The 15,055-nt window shown below is 41.4% G+C and overlaps 1 protein-coding gene across 1 annotated transcript in view; it reads left to right on the forward strand.

The window, feature by feature from the left end:
- The window catches only part of GUCY1B1 (guanylate cyclase 1 soluble subunit beta 1), a 62,420-nt gene extending 55,629 nt beyond the window's left edge, over positions 1–6,791 (forward strand). Inside the window, exons 13-14 of the mRNA XM_075257474.1 lie at positions 3,828–3,945; positions 5,745–6,791. Of these exons, the coding sequence (XP_075113575.1) occupies positions 3,828–3,945; positions 5,745–5,747 (121 nt within the window). The 3' untranslated portion in view covers positions 5,748–6,791. The remainder of the gene's footprint in view (positions 1–3,827; positions 3,946–5,744) is intronic.
- Positions 6,792–15,055: the final 8,264 nt, after the last annotated feature.

The following is a 15,055-nucleotide window of genomic DNA, read 5'->3' on the forward strand; positions in this document are numbered from 1 at the left end:
CCATTATATTAAAGGCATCTTTACAGTAATCTCGCTCTACAAGCTGAAATGATATTTTTGAGTCTATGTGCAGATCGGGGGACAGTCTGTACTGTAGCCTGTGGCTGTCTGTGAATGTCAGTCTCCATTTACATCATCTTTTTTTTCTCTTATTTCCAGTCTACAGATTCACTTTCTATCTTATTATGACTATACATGGAGTCTTTATATTACCATCAAATTGGAAGAGTTTATTGGTCTCTCTGATTTGGATTTTTTTTCTTACTCTAGTATGTTGAGGATAGATCAAAGGGTATCTGATACAACTAGATCATCAAGATGAAAAATTTCTACCGTAATTATGAAGCAGAATCTCTTTCATATATAAGTCAGTGCCAAGCAATGCAACCAGCCCATGTTCAATAGTTTAAGGACTTCAAATCAGACAGACAGTGACATCTAGCAGCTATCTAGATTAAAGGGAAGGAATGCACCATAAAAGCTTAATGGGGTGTTATATCTTAAGCGCAGAAATCTCCAAATGAAAAGATTTACTTCTCATCTGCTACAGCTGGAAAGTATATTGGGACTCACGTAACTAGATACTAAGCCCATCGTGATTGATTTATGGTATTCTTATTGCAGAGATGTAGCTTTACCAGGCATAGAATGGAGAATTGCACAATAATTCACTAAAATAAATATGTGTGTGGTAAAAAGACTGGTGAGATCCTTCATCTAAGCGGCCGGTCCTGGGTGATTTACAAGTTGGAGATTTCGACTTTCCAAATATAAATTGGTTGGATTTCAGAGAATAATAAAAAACAGTGAAAAATAGGAATGCTCACCTAATGCCAAGGTATTCCAGGCAATAAAATTTATCATCATATTTTTTCATGATACTCTTAAAAATATTTTGTAGTGAGATCATATTAAGGCCAGGGTGCCACATTGCCGTATCATAAGATTAAGTATTAAGTGCAATGCAAACAGTTTTTACACATGACATTACAATTAGCAGTGATAACTAAAAGATACTTTCTACAAATGTGGCCCTAATACCACAGAGCATCATATCCAGCCCAATGGAGCCCTGACCTTAAAGGAAGTCTGTCAGTAGTTCTGGCTATGCAAGGGTCAGGGCACAGGAGGAGACATGTGCCTTTGTCCATACTTTTAATTTAAGGACAACTGTAAAAGCAGACTCTGATCCACTGCAGCAAGAGTAATAGTGGCTGGCCCTAATACCGAAGCGTTCCCAGCACTGCACGTTGGGCTATTTCCAACCCCTTGATGTTCCCATAAAGTAAGAAACAATGGGGTCTACAGCCACCATACTACATTTGTATATCTGTTCTTAAAAATAAAATCTTATCTCACCCCAGAAACTGCTCAGACACTTGTCCAGGCCCTCACAATCTCCTGCTTAGATTACTGCAACACCCTTCTCCATGGACTCCCAACAAACACCCTCACCCCACTCCAGTCCACCTTAAACTGTGCTGCTCGCTTAATTTACCTCACCCCCCCTCCCCCGATCCTCATTGGCTGCTCCCCTCTGCCATTCCCTTCACTGGCTACCCATTGCCCAGCGAATTGAGTTCAAGTTGCTAACACTGACATACAAAGCCATCCACAACCTGTCCCCTCCATATATCTCTAACCTAATCCCCCACTACCTGCCCACACGTAACCTCAGATCCTCCAAAGACCTTCTACTCCGCTCTGCTCTCATCCACTCCTCACACAACCGCCTCCAAGATTTCTCCCATGCATCCCCCATACTCTGGAACTCCTTACCATGACACATAAGACTGACCCTCCACAATTACAGGCTTCAAGAAGGCCCTGAAGACTCACCTATTCAGGAAGGCCTACAACCTCCAATAACACTATCACCGCACCACCATCTGAACTGTCTCCCCCTCTCACCTTGTAAAAAGAAAATGTTTGTTTTGGTACCGTGTTAGCCAGTGGTTATAAAATATATAAAAAACAAAAAAAAACTTTGCAAGTCTTCAGTAAGTGATACCTTTTTTAATGGCTAACTCATAATGATGACAGAATATGACGTTTCGAAGCTTTCCTCTGAGCTATATATCTGAAGAAGAAGCTCAGAGGAAAGCTTCGAAAGGTATCACCTCTCATCTTGTGTCTCTCTCCCTCTTCCCTCATAGCCTGCAAGCCCTTGCATACAGGGCCCTCTACCCCACTGTGCCAGTCGGTTATAGTTAGTATTAAATTTGTTTGTATATTTTGTGTACTGTATGCAAATCCTCAAATGTAAAGCACCATGGAATTAATGGTGCTATATAAATAAAAATAAATACATAAATAATAATAATAATAATAATAATAATAATAATCATCTATGGCCAGAGATCATAAGTGCCTTGTACCCTCTAGGCTTAGTGCGATCAGAGAGATCCTCTCCATACACAGGGCAGATTCACTGTATAAGAAGGGATCACCAATATTTATTTTTTTTTTGTCTGAGATCTCCAAAAAAGTTAGACCAGGGTGGTATTCAGGGTGTTTAGTTCAAGAATAGTGGAATGGTGCAATTCACTGGAACAGAAATATTGTTTATTTCTATATATAGAATTTGAATGAACCATTCCATGTCAGATACAATCCAAGTGACTGTGGTTGCAAGTTACTAACTGCATTTATGAATGTAAAGTAAATATATTACTGCCAATTTTTATCCCATTAGAAAGAAGATATTGCCCATCAAATTACCCCAAGTGAATCAACAAAAGAGAAATCTATAAACGCAATGTCACTCACTAACTGCTCTTGCCAGCAGTCTGTTATCTCTCTATGTAAACACAAAGATAACACTGAGTCCATTCTGTAAAAGCATCTGCATATTGTCTGATATGTATAAGTGTTGTGAGACTTCTCCGCCCATTTAGTAATAGGAAAGGGGAGGGAGGAGAAATACAGGAAGTGAGAAGCAAAGACTTCAGCCAGACAGCTGAAAGACTCAGATGGGAAAACCCCTTTAGGCTAAGACCCCACGGGCCGTAATTGTAGCGCTAAAGCGCTGCGGAAAGAACCGCGGCATGAATGCATTGCGGTTCTTTCCGCAGCGCTTTTAAGAGAAAGTTCACAGAGTTTTCCTCTGCGGACTTTCTCTTAACATTACATCTACAGGAAAGCCGCCGGCGTTTCCGTAGATATAATTGACATGCTGCGATTTGCAAAGCCGCAACAAAATGTAGGTTTTTGCTGTCCGCTTGAAAAGTCAGATATCTTTGGGAATGGACACTTAAGGACACCCACGGACAGTAAAAGAACGCACCCGATGTCCATTTAAATCAATGCAAAATGTCACGGACACAGCTAGTTTCCGCTGCTAATGTCCGCACAAGATTTCGCACAGACATTAGCAGCGGACACAAGCTGTCGGACACCGACGGTAGTGTGAAACCATTCTTACTTTACGCCATTTTCTTCACACCTGCCTAAGACTTTTCCACAGTACTGTATGCATATGCTACATATACATTTGGAGAATAAAAGTAGTTTTTCAGGACTTTATTGTTGATGACCCATCCTTAGGATGATCCATATGGTTTGATTGGTGGAAATCTGACCATTTTAGGCTAGCTCGATGTACGGTAGTAGTGTAGTGGATGGAATTTGGAGAAATGTAACACAATGCAGAAAAAAACTGAAGCGCAAAGTGTCATACTCTGTGTGATTTGAACACACAACGTGTCAATTATTGTAGCATGTTCAGCCTGTTTGGTCTAAGCCTAAAGTCAGCGTTCTGTGATGGATGGTAGACGTTACATAAGCTCCATCATTGGTCTAATGTTATTATTTTCTTGATTTTTCAGATGTCTTATGAGTCCTGAAAATGCCGACCCTCAGTTTCATTTGCAGTATAGAGGACCAGTGAGCATGAAGGGGAAAACAGACCCAATGCAAGTGTGGTTTTTATCCAGAAAGACAGAGGTATGACTAATCTGGATGAAATACTCTTATCTAAACAGTTAACATTTTTTTTCGTTTGAATTATATCTGGAGTCATAAATCATTGTTAGCGGAATGAGTAATATGTCTAAATATTACTCTCTGGTTGTGCCCAGCTATTCTTCAACTCTCTACAATCAACATTTATTTTGACTGAAAGAAAAATGATACAACACATTTCAGCTTAAAGGACATCGAGCCTTAGAAAAAGGTTTCAGCTTAAAAAATGAAATGTGCACCATAGTCTCTTTAGTGAAGAGGAAAAGGGGACCAAAGGTCCGTTGAGGGAGAACCGTGAGAATCAACAACCACTACTGTTTGTTGATTAATAAGAGCTGGGATTGTAACGACTATCCTATTCACTACACAGCATGTACCCCACCTTCCCCCCACCGGTGTCCGCTTACCTGCGGCTCTTTGCTCTTGGTCCACTTTGATCCATGGTCCCGATTTCAGAGCGCCCTGCCCCCCTTTCCCCGACTATTATTAGAGAGAAGGCAGGGCTTAGGAGAGTGTGGGTGGGTACTGGGCGGGGAGACTCCTCCCCGCCCACACTCTCCTAAGCCCCGCCCCTCTCCCCACTAGTATTATATAGAAGGAGGGGCTTATGAGAGTATGGGCGGGGAGTCTCTCTATAATAATAGTCGGGGAGAGGGGGGCAGGGCGCTCTGAAAACGGGACCATGGACTGAAGGGGACCACGAGCAAAGAGCTGCAGGTAAGCAGACACCGGGGGGAGGGGGTTAATCACTGCACAGCGAGGGGTACATGCTGTGTAGTGAATAGGATAATCTCCCACACTGCACACTCAATTTGCTATTCCTTAGTAGTACTAACACGCTCAGCTCAGCTATTCCTTTTAATAGTTCTGAGCCATTAGGAATGCATTGACCAGCGTTGATTGGCCACTGTATGGGCATTTGGCCAATCAACGCTGGTAAATGCATCCCTATGGGAAAAAGTCAGCTCGCGCATATCGCAAGCTCACAGGGATCCCGACAAGATAGAGCCCCAAAGAGCTAGGTGAGTAACATTCCCCCCTAAATAAAGGTTATCCCTAGCTAACCCTGCCTGTAGATCTGTCTCTGTCTCACATTCATATAGTTCACAGTCCCAAATTAGCTGAATGGTAAATCCACCATTCGTCTAAATTGGAGGTTATCTGTTTCCGGCCGCCAATTCCTTTTTCCTTTTTTTTTTTCACTGCCTACCTTGTCGTATTTCCTGTCCCACCTCCCTTGCGCAGTTATTGGTGCAAAAAACGCGCCAGGGAAGGTGGGAGGGGAATCAAATTTTTAGTGAGTTTGCCACATGGTGTTCGATTGGAATCGAACACCTTGAACGGCCTGATATTCGTTCGAATATCAATTTGATAGAACGCCGTTCGCTCATCTCTAGTCCTGGACACTTTAAGCACACTTCAAAGCCAAGTGCATGGAGACTTTGAAGAGATGCTTTTGGGGGGCAAAACCTCCATATTCAGTTTGGAATCAATGGGGAATGTTATATATTGTCTCTGTATCAAAATGAAGTTGTGATGTTAAATATATCTTCTTAAAAGGAATTCACAAGGAGACTTTAGGGAAACTTTAAAAAACTGTGATGCATTGCCACCATGTTTTTTTGCGCTTTTTTGCCATGGCCCACTACGTGGGACCTAAGCCTTAATCTTCAATAGAACTCCAAATCTAACATGAAGGATATGTATGTGATAATATTCCAGTATGCTAACAGTATATTCTGAGTGCTTCATATGATTTATTTTTATGCTTTGTTTTTCAGTAATAAGCAAATCTGGAACCAAATCCAGGGGAAATCACCGTGACGTCGTGTTACTATGTGAATTATTTCAATAACCTGATTTAAGATATAGTAATTTTGTTGCTTATCCCTTTATTCGTTACATCCAAATACAGTATGTAAGCTGTACCTGTAAATGTTTACTGTGAATATTACTTTAGTGTACTATGTATGTTGCCCTGGTGGCAACTAGTAACCTGTAATCTATATGCCAAATTTGTAAAAAAAAAAATAAGTTCAATTATTGTGACACATTATTATATCGGTTATATTATTATATTGGATAAGAGTTTATAGTTAAAGCTGATGCTTAGCACTATACTGATACATACATATACTTCTATTCACATGTGATGTATGTACTGTGGACTAATAAAGAAGCGTGTGCTGTGGTTTTGACAACTATATACAAATAAACCATATTATAGGGTACACAGCAACATTTTACAGTACATTAGTTTGTATGTCTACATAGCCTCTTTTTCAGACATTGCCAAACAAAGATACTATGAATGCATGACATACACAAGGATACATGACTGCGCTTGTTGCTTCTAACTTGCATAGTGTTTCCAATATTTTTGGTAGTATTAACAACTTGCATTCACTACATGTAATATGGTATTTTTCTATGTTTGCTAGTATGTTATATATCTTATTATGAGTGACAGTGCTCTATGTCAGCAATGTATATGATATAAGATTTGTATTTTAGGTAATAGTAATAATAAGCTGGGTATCTTTGTCCATTGACATAAAACCCAGATAATAAAGTCTGTACTTTTGACACACAGAAGCAAATGCTTGTAAATATTAATCGAAAGGTCATATTTTTATCTCTGTGCCATATAATAGTGTATTTCGGGAACTCTATAGGTGAAGGAATCCTTCTTAGTAGACATACAGAATGTATTGTGCTGGTGTATAAGACACTTCCTAATATTTATCTGTATCATTACATGTCACATATGTACAGTATAAATTGTTCAGGTACTGTAAAGACATCCATAATAAATTATTTTTTCATCACGCTCTATACCGTATATTTCTTTGTGTTTATGTAACAATAAGATCTACAGTTGGTCAATAATAAAGAATAATGTCCAGATTTTATATATTATATAAGTTTTATGTTTCTGCTTTCAGACATGAGATACATAATAGAGATGAGCAAGTAGTATTCGATCGAGTAGCAGCATTCGGCCAATACTACGTTATTAGAAATATTCGTACTGGATCGAATATTACTAGCTATTCGCAGTAAATATTCAATTCAGAACCAGCATTGATTGGCCGAATGCTATACAGTGTATAGCATTCGGCAAATCAACGCTGGTTCTGCATCAGGCTCGTCTTTGCTAGTTAGCAGAGCTGGCAGCTTGCTGCTACGAGGGAGCTGACTTTTTTTCATAGGAATGCATTGACCAGCTTTGATTGGCCGAATGCTATGCAGTATACAGCATTCGGCCAATCAACGCTGGTTCTGCCGGAGGCTCGTCTGTGAGGAGGCGGAGTTTGAGATTGGTGGTTAGCCCGATTGATCTATTAGCCCGATGAAGTAGAGCTGAATGTGTGTGCTAAGCACACACATTCAGCACTGCTTCATCACGCCAATACAATGCATTAGCCAGTGCTGATTGGCCAGAGTACGGAATTCGGCCAATCAGCGCTGGCTCTGCTGGAGGAGGCGGAGTCTAAGGTCGGACCTGAATGGAGACTGGTGTGGAGCGATCTTAGACTCCGCCTCCTCCAGCAGAGCCAGCGCTGATTGGCCGAATTCCGTACTCTGGCCAATCAGCGCTGGCCAATGCATTCTATTAGCCCGATGAAGTAGAGCTGAATGTGTGTGCTTAGCACACACATTCAGCTCTACTTCATCGGGCTAATAGAATGCATTGGCCAATCAGCGCTGGCCAATGCATTCTATTAGCTTGATGAAGCAGAGTGTGCACAAGGGTTCAAGCGCACCCTCGGCTCTGATGTAGCAGAGCCGAGGGTGCACAAGGGTTCAAGTGCACCCTCGGCTCTCCTACATCAGAGCCGAGGGTGCGCTTGAACCCTTGTGCAGCCTCGGCTCTGCTACATCAGAGCCGAGGGTGCGCTTGAACCCTTGTGCACACTCTGCTTCATCAAGCTAATAGAATGCATTGGCCAGCACTGATTGGCCAGAGTACGGAATTCGTCCAATCAGCGCTGGCCAATGCATCCCTATGGGAAAAAGTTTATCTCACAAAAATCACAATTACACACCCGATAGAGCCCCAAAAAGTTATTTTTAATAACATTCCCCCCTAAATAAAGGTTATCCCTAGCTATCCCTGCCTGTACAGCTATCCCTGTCTCATAGTCACAAAGTTCACATTCTCATATGACCCGGATTTGAAATCCACTATTCGTCTAAAATGGAGGTCACCTGATTTCGGCAGCCAATGACTTTTTCCAATTTTTTTCAATGCCCCCGGTGTCGTAGTTCCTGTCCCACCTCCCCTGCGCTGTTATTGGTGCAAAAAAGGCGCCAGGGAAGGTGGGAGGGGAATCGAATTTTGGCGCACTTTACCACGCGGTGTTCGATTCGATTCGAACATGGCGAACACCCTGATATCCGATCGAACATGTGTTCGATAGAACACTGTTCGCTCATCTCTACTCCTGAGTCTTATTCCTGCATTAACATCATGGGCGCTCCAACTCCCATCAGGCTCAAAAGAGCTGAATATAACAAGATTATCACCACCATCAGGTACACAGCAGGCCCCCTCATCTCTGCACCAGTCCAGGAGGAAGGCTGGATGAATTTGGTAAAATGTTATAGCCACTGTGACAAGTTCAATTACTACTACTCCTATCTTCTGTGTTTTGACACATGCACTGCTCAACACACGTTCAACATACACTCAATGCTGTTCTACATATATGCATGCATAAGTGTAATTTTAGGGTGTAGCAGATAAGAGCTGCTTCTGGACTCATTATTGGGTTTGCTCAACTTTCATGTCAGCACAAGGAAGGATCAAGCATGTTGAATTGAATCTTCTCCTATCCAGTGTCTTCTGTAAGCTTTGGTGAACCGTACATGCTTATGTATGGATGAATCAGAAGAGACAGTTGATTCCTAAGACAGCTATTAAATGTTATGGACATCTTAAGGGAGTCACAGTCTCAGCTGTCTTCATAATATCATAATACAGTAATGCAGCGGGCAGTATGCATGCCTGTGTAGCAACCCCCAATGTGGCTGCTATAAGTGCTATAATTCAGGTACCAGAGGGGGGGGCTGAGTTAGTTATTTGAGTAGGACTTGTGGTGGGTGGGTTAGGGTTAAGTTAGGAAGACAATGAGGGGGTGTGAGAGAGGGAGGGGGAATCTGAGTGAAGAACAATGTATCATGGTAGATGTAAGCTAAGACAGGAAGCTAAGACAGGAAGCTACATCAAGTAAACAAATGCAGAAGATGCCAGGAGCTCCCAGAGACACCCAGAAATCACTCAAAACACTGCTAAAGGTATTTGGGTGCACTTATTAACTCATTAATAATACTAACAGACCTTTTTTAATGTCCAGAAAACCTCTTTAATTTGATGCGGTATTCAGACACCTCTATTTCTCCAGTTCTATAATATTTTTTATGTGTGTAATACACATTCATGCAATACGCGGCCCATTACTTATTAGATTGTGCACAGTATAAGAAATGGCTGCTCTGATTTAACTTCGTCTCATCTCAGTCCTACGGTGTCGTTATGTGCCCAGATTTTTGCATCTGGTCTGGTAATTTAATGGCATTGAACTGCTGTATCGGTTCATCAGCTTAGTGGGTTAATAATCCATGACTGATAGCCAGCACAACAGCTTGCTGCAGGATTTGATTGTTGTAAGCCCTTCGTATACCTGTTCATTTCTGTGGTCATTTTAATTAAATTCCAGAGCGTGCCAATATCTTCTGCGCAGTCTGGGTCAATACACCAGGCAGGCTATGAGGAATAGAACAGGACAGAGCGGAAAGAAATCAATAATGTATTAGTCTGTCACAGAGGGTTTTAGCAAATGTTAGAGCTATTTACTGCTATTGTCACCTATCAATGAAGAGTTTTTGAGCTATACAGCCATTCATGTATAAAATGTAACTATAATGTATACAATACTAATATATACTAATGTATAATGTATGGAAAAATACTAATATATACTAATTACTTGTATTGTAATTAGATTTATGCAACATATTGCATTCGCAAAATGAATTTTATCAAAAACTGTAACAGTCTTGTATTATGTTGTTATATAATGATACAATATGACTAGATATAAATACTAAGACCACTAAACATTGTGGAGTATCAAAGTAAATAAATTATATTATAAAATTTATTGCGCTGGATGTTTTTAAATATGGTTTTCAGCTATTTTTTCTTGAACGTTTTTGTACATGCATTTTGTTAAGCTTATGCAACGACACAAAAACATTAACAGTCAACGAATAAAGTAGGCATAAGCATATCTCAGCTGACTACAGTTTGATAAATGACCTAAGCAGGGGATTGAAAATGCTGTCAGTCATCTGCCCCACAGGGTATACTCTCATCTCGATGGTCATGGGGCATCCACCAGGTAATGTTCTTTGATAGCAGTGCATTTAACACTCTTCCTCTCCCATAAACCTGTGCTGATGAATGTGTCTCCTAGTTACAAGTGAATGGGTAACCTCAAGCCCCAACCACAGCTATTCAGACTAGGCAACTCCTTTCCCAACTGACTTGTTAGCACTACTGGTGCACCTACGGGTGCTGTACTTTGTTTGTACACCACTAATGTCTAGTTTGACTCGGAATCCTGTTTCCTCTGAAAATGTTCCAATGACTCAGTTGTCATCGGTCTTATCTCAGATGGTGATGACACTAAGTACAGGTAAGTGGTGGAAATTTTTCTACTGGAAGCAATGATAGCTGTCTGCTACTCAACGTAAGTAAAACAGAAGAGATATATTGATAGTGATAGACTTCTGAAAAAAGCACTAATCCACCTCCTATGCTGGTCATTGAGGGACAAGTTATTGAGAGGGTTACTGCTTACAAGTACCTGGGTATCACCTTTGGCGACTAAACGCTAGAGGAGTGTACAAGAAGTGTGCTAGTCTACTTTTCCTCCTAATACAACTTACGGTATGTCATTTGAAGTCCATAGCAGCCTACTGCAGGCTTTCTACCATTCTGTAATGGGAGGTCTTCTGTTCTGTGCTGTCACGGCCTAAGTTGGTAACGCCAGAACCTCTGGTGTAAAAAAAGATTATGGGGGTGAGCTCCACTATCAATATCCAACAGGAGGACTTGGATATAGTTTTAAGGAAGAGGTTCCAAAAGAAATTCACCTCAATTATGGGGAATCCCAATCACTTCAAAAAAAGGCTGGTCCAGTTGTCATGTTGCAGTGAGAGGTTCAAGAAGTCATTCATCCCGTATGCTATATCATGCTTTATTATCTCAGCCTAGTCCACCACCTATGGCTGACACTTGGTTGAGACGTGTAACAATCAACTATATGACAATGAAGGCAGGTCTTAGGCTCAGGTGGTAACTCTACTCCAAACACTTTTTTAATTAAATGTAATGCCCCCTCCAAAAGTAAGTCTCCCAGAACAGTGCATTCCTGTACCACATATATCAGGCATGCTTCTTGCACATCACATTTCAGACATCAGAATCATATCTAACTCCCATATTGTGTAACATTTTTGGTGTCATATAATCCTGTTAGACAACCATTGGATCTCTGACAGTGATAGCAAAGGTGTCACATCCAATACTTTTCGTCTGAGATATGACGCACATTTGACTCCCACTTGAGCTTCAAATTTAGGGAGGATCTCAGCAGATATGCATTCAAAAACTGATGGAGATATGGTAATAAAAGTATCTCCCAATGGACAAATCAATAACCGTTATGGAGAGATTCTCTTATTAAACTTCCTGTTAATTAAAGAATAAAAGACACTAGAGCAATAATGTGCATCGTCAGACCAGATGAAGGTCTATTACAGGCTGATATAGGCTGATACCACAAATACCTAAGGCTAAAATGGTGCCAAAAGTCAAAGGTAACAGGAGGTCAAAATAACAGGAAGCCACAGAAAAGCAAAGTATCAAAATTAATGCACAGCTTCTGTCACTCCAACCCATTCTATCTCACTTATTTATAGTTTGCTCTCCTATAACAAAGGCGACCCCTTACTGTCAAGTAATGGCAGCTAGGAATGGGATCTCGGGGTTACTTTTCTTCTAGACATGTTGCGCACTGCCTTCCAGTCATGCAATAAGTTCTCCATCTCTTGTAGAGCTCAGGACACTAACTATAAAATACTCTCCCATTGGTATAGAGTTCCCTCTATTTTGCATGAAATTTTTTCCTTGAATCTTTGCTGGAGGGGGTCCTCTGGTTGCGGTTCACTGCTATATGTCTGGTGGAACTGCCGTAGATTACACTCCTTGTGGCACGACATTGGTACAGTCATCCACACTGTCAATGGTGTCACATTGAAAGATGATCCATCTCCATCTTCCTATACAAATTTAGCAAACAAACCTGCAAACTAGTCTGTCATACCTCGACTGTGGAAATCTATTTCCCCTCTGACCATCTCTGACTGGCTACAGGAGACCTGATGACATCGTTCATCAGAAAGCCCATTAAGCCCAATAGCTGCTAATGGAACCTGCTTACGTCCACTAGCGTAGCGGCATTGGAGTACTGGACGACAATCCCTTCCTATGATAAGTGAAACACAAAAAGCATACAAGACAGATAACAAGACCAAGAGGTGAAACTAGCCAAGGGATTGGAACCAAATGGGCAACTAGGTACAAAATCAGAATCCAGAAGAATAGTCAAAAGGTCAAAGCAAAGGTCAGAATACAGAATACCAGAGAAAATATAATACGCTAGCACGCTCAAAGAGGCTAATAGCAAGCTCCCAAGTGTGGACAAATAGGCTGTATATGGGAAGCACAGAATCCACCTAAGACATGATTGGAAGGTAAGATGTCATTCATAGAGCAACTAACATTAACTCTTTATGAACAAGAGGGAACTCAGAGTACTAGCTGGAATGTTACATAGAAAGAAACTCTCAGCTGTGCTAAAACAGAGTACAACAAGAGTCCCAGGAGCAGGAGATCATAAGAGGACACATCCCCTATGCCATACCATGTGGCCAGAGGATGGCGTAGAAGTCTGAATGAAAAAGGATGCTACACTCGGTTCTTAGAAAAACTTTCTATTACTCTGCCACTTTTCAGACTTATTTCTTTGCCTCCCACTCCTAATCCTCACTTCATAGCTTATATACCTACCTATTCCTTCTCTTACATTGCTCTTGTTTGTACCCTTCTTCTCCCTTGCCCTATATACACTGCCTGGCCAAAAAAAAAGTCGCCTTGTGCAACAAGGTACTGTTCCACCCCTGATATAATTATGAACTGTTCATGACAGGAATTTGCATATATTCTTGAATATATATAATTGAGCTGTAGCCTGTCAAGTGCAGATCATAATTAAAAGTGTGAAGCGATGTCTACCAATGGAAGAGCTACCTGAGGAAGAGATGTTAGCGCCTTCAAGAAGGGGCAAGTCATTGGATTGCATCAGGCCAACAAATCGACCAAGGAGATAGCCGAAGTAACTGGCATCGGACAGAGAACTGTTCATACGAGCATGGCGAGATGGTGGAGAGCCCCCCTCCAACCGTGGAAAGTGTGGACGTAAGAGTATACTCGAAACTCGAGGTCGTAGGTCCCTAAAGCGACTGGTGAAGAATAACCGCCAGAAAACCACCTTTGAGCTCACACAGATGTTCAACTCGACGGAGCGACACATTTTGGAGCGAACAATGCGACGAGAACTCAAAGGAATGGGTCTCAACAGTTGTGTCGCCACATGAAAGTCATTGGTGACAGAGACCAACAGATGGCGGCGCCTGTCATTTGCAAGAGACCACAAGGATTGGACCCTAGAGCAGTGGAGAAAGGTCATGTGGTCAGATGAATCACGCTTCACATTGTTCCAGAGTGATGGTCATGTCCGGGTGCGACGAGAAGCACATGAAATACTGGAATGTGCTGGAAAGGAACCTTCGCTGTCACTCACCACCCCCAACGAATTTGTGTAACCTGGGCTCCCTGATACTCGAGAATTGGATCAAATCCCTGAGTCTACACTACAGAACATTATAGACTCCATGCCGAGACGGATGCATGCTGTTATTAGTGCTCATGGTGGCCCAACTAAATATTAACACTAGCGGCTTTTCCCCCAGTAGTGCCTCACTCTCTGGACTTGTTTCGGTTATATATGTTTGTATTATTTTTACTGTTTTACATTGCTCTGCTCTGCCAGCAATGTATCCACCTGTATACCTCTATCCACTATATTATTGCCTATGCTCCCCCTCCCCTCCCTCCCTGATTCCCTCCTCTTCTCTACCATCCATGGAATTTAATCGCCTTGCGATTCCCCATTTGTTTTGTTGTTTACTGTCGATTGAAACGAGACTCCTAGATTGATTGTCACTAAGGATGTTAGTGTTGCTGCTTTACTTGCTGACACATAGAGAAGGACAGCTGTATGTGACACAATATCATGTAGGGTGATCAAGAACATGATGTGCCAGTCCCATTCATTCATGTAATCCAATCCAACCCTCTTATCAGACACAGGATGTGCCAGATTTGCTTATTAAACTTTGGGAGCATGATGTACATGTCCTGCACCAAGCACCCGGCAATCACCATAAATACAACCTCTTATTGTTTTATTTAGTAATCAGTAAATCAATATTGAAAGTGGATCAAATCCAGAAGACATGACATAAAAGTCTCATATGATACAACTGCTTCCACCTCTGAAACCTGTACATATCTCAAGAATAGAGATTTAGGACCCTAGACCTGCTACCACTGTGAATGTGATGATTTCTGCAAATGGATGTTTCATTGTGCAAAAGTGACTGTGAAGAGCTGTGTATGCACAACTACCACTGCACGGGATATGCCATAAATGTCTGAGATGTAAATACCATTTTAAAGGGCTCTGTCTGTTCACATTGCTCTATTACTATTAATATTCATTGCTCTCGCCCTATAACGGATGACAGAAATGGATCACAATACCAGTAGTGTGAATATACCTTTCCTTCCTGCTAGTAGGACTATGTTCACAAAGACATCACGGCCAGGCAGTGTTTGATGCACACCTCCAGGTCAGTAGTTTTTATGTCGGTCAACTATTCTTATTTTCATAAATGA

This window comes from Leptodactylus fuscus, chromosome 1, assembly GCF_031893055.1.
Source record: "Leptodactylus fuscus isolate aLepFus1 chromosome 1, aLepFus1.hap2, whole genome shotgun sequence".
In the NCBI taxonomy this organism is placed as follows: domain Eukaryota; kingdom Metazoa; phylum Chordata; class Amphibia; order Anura; family Leptodactylidae; genus Leptodactylus; species Leptodactylus fuscus.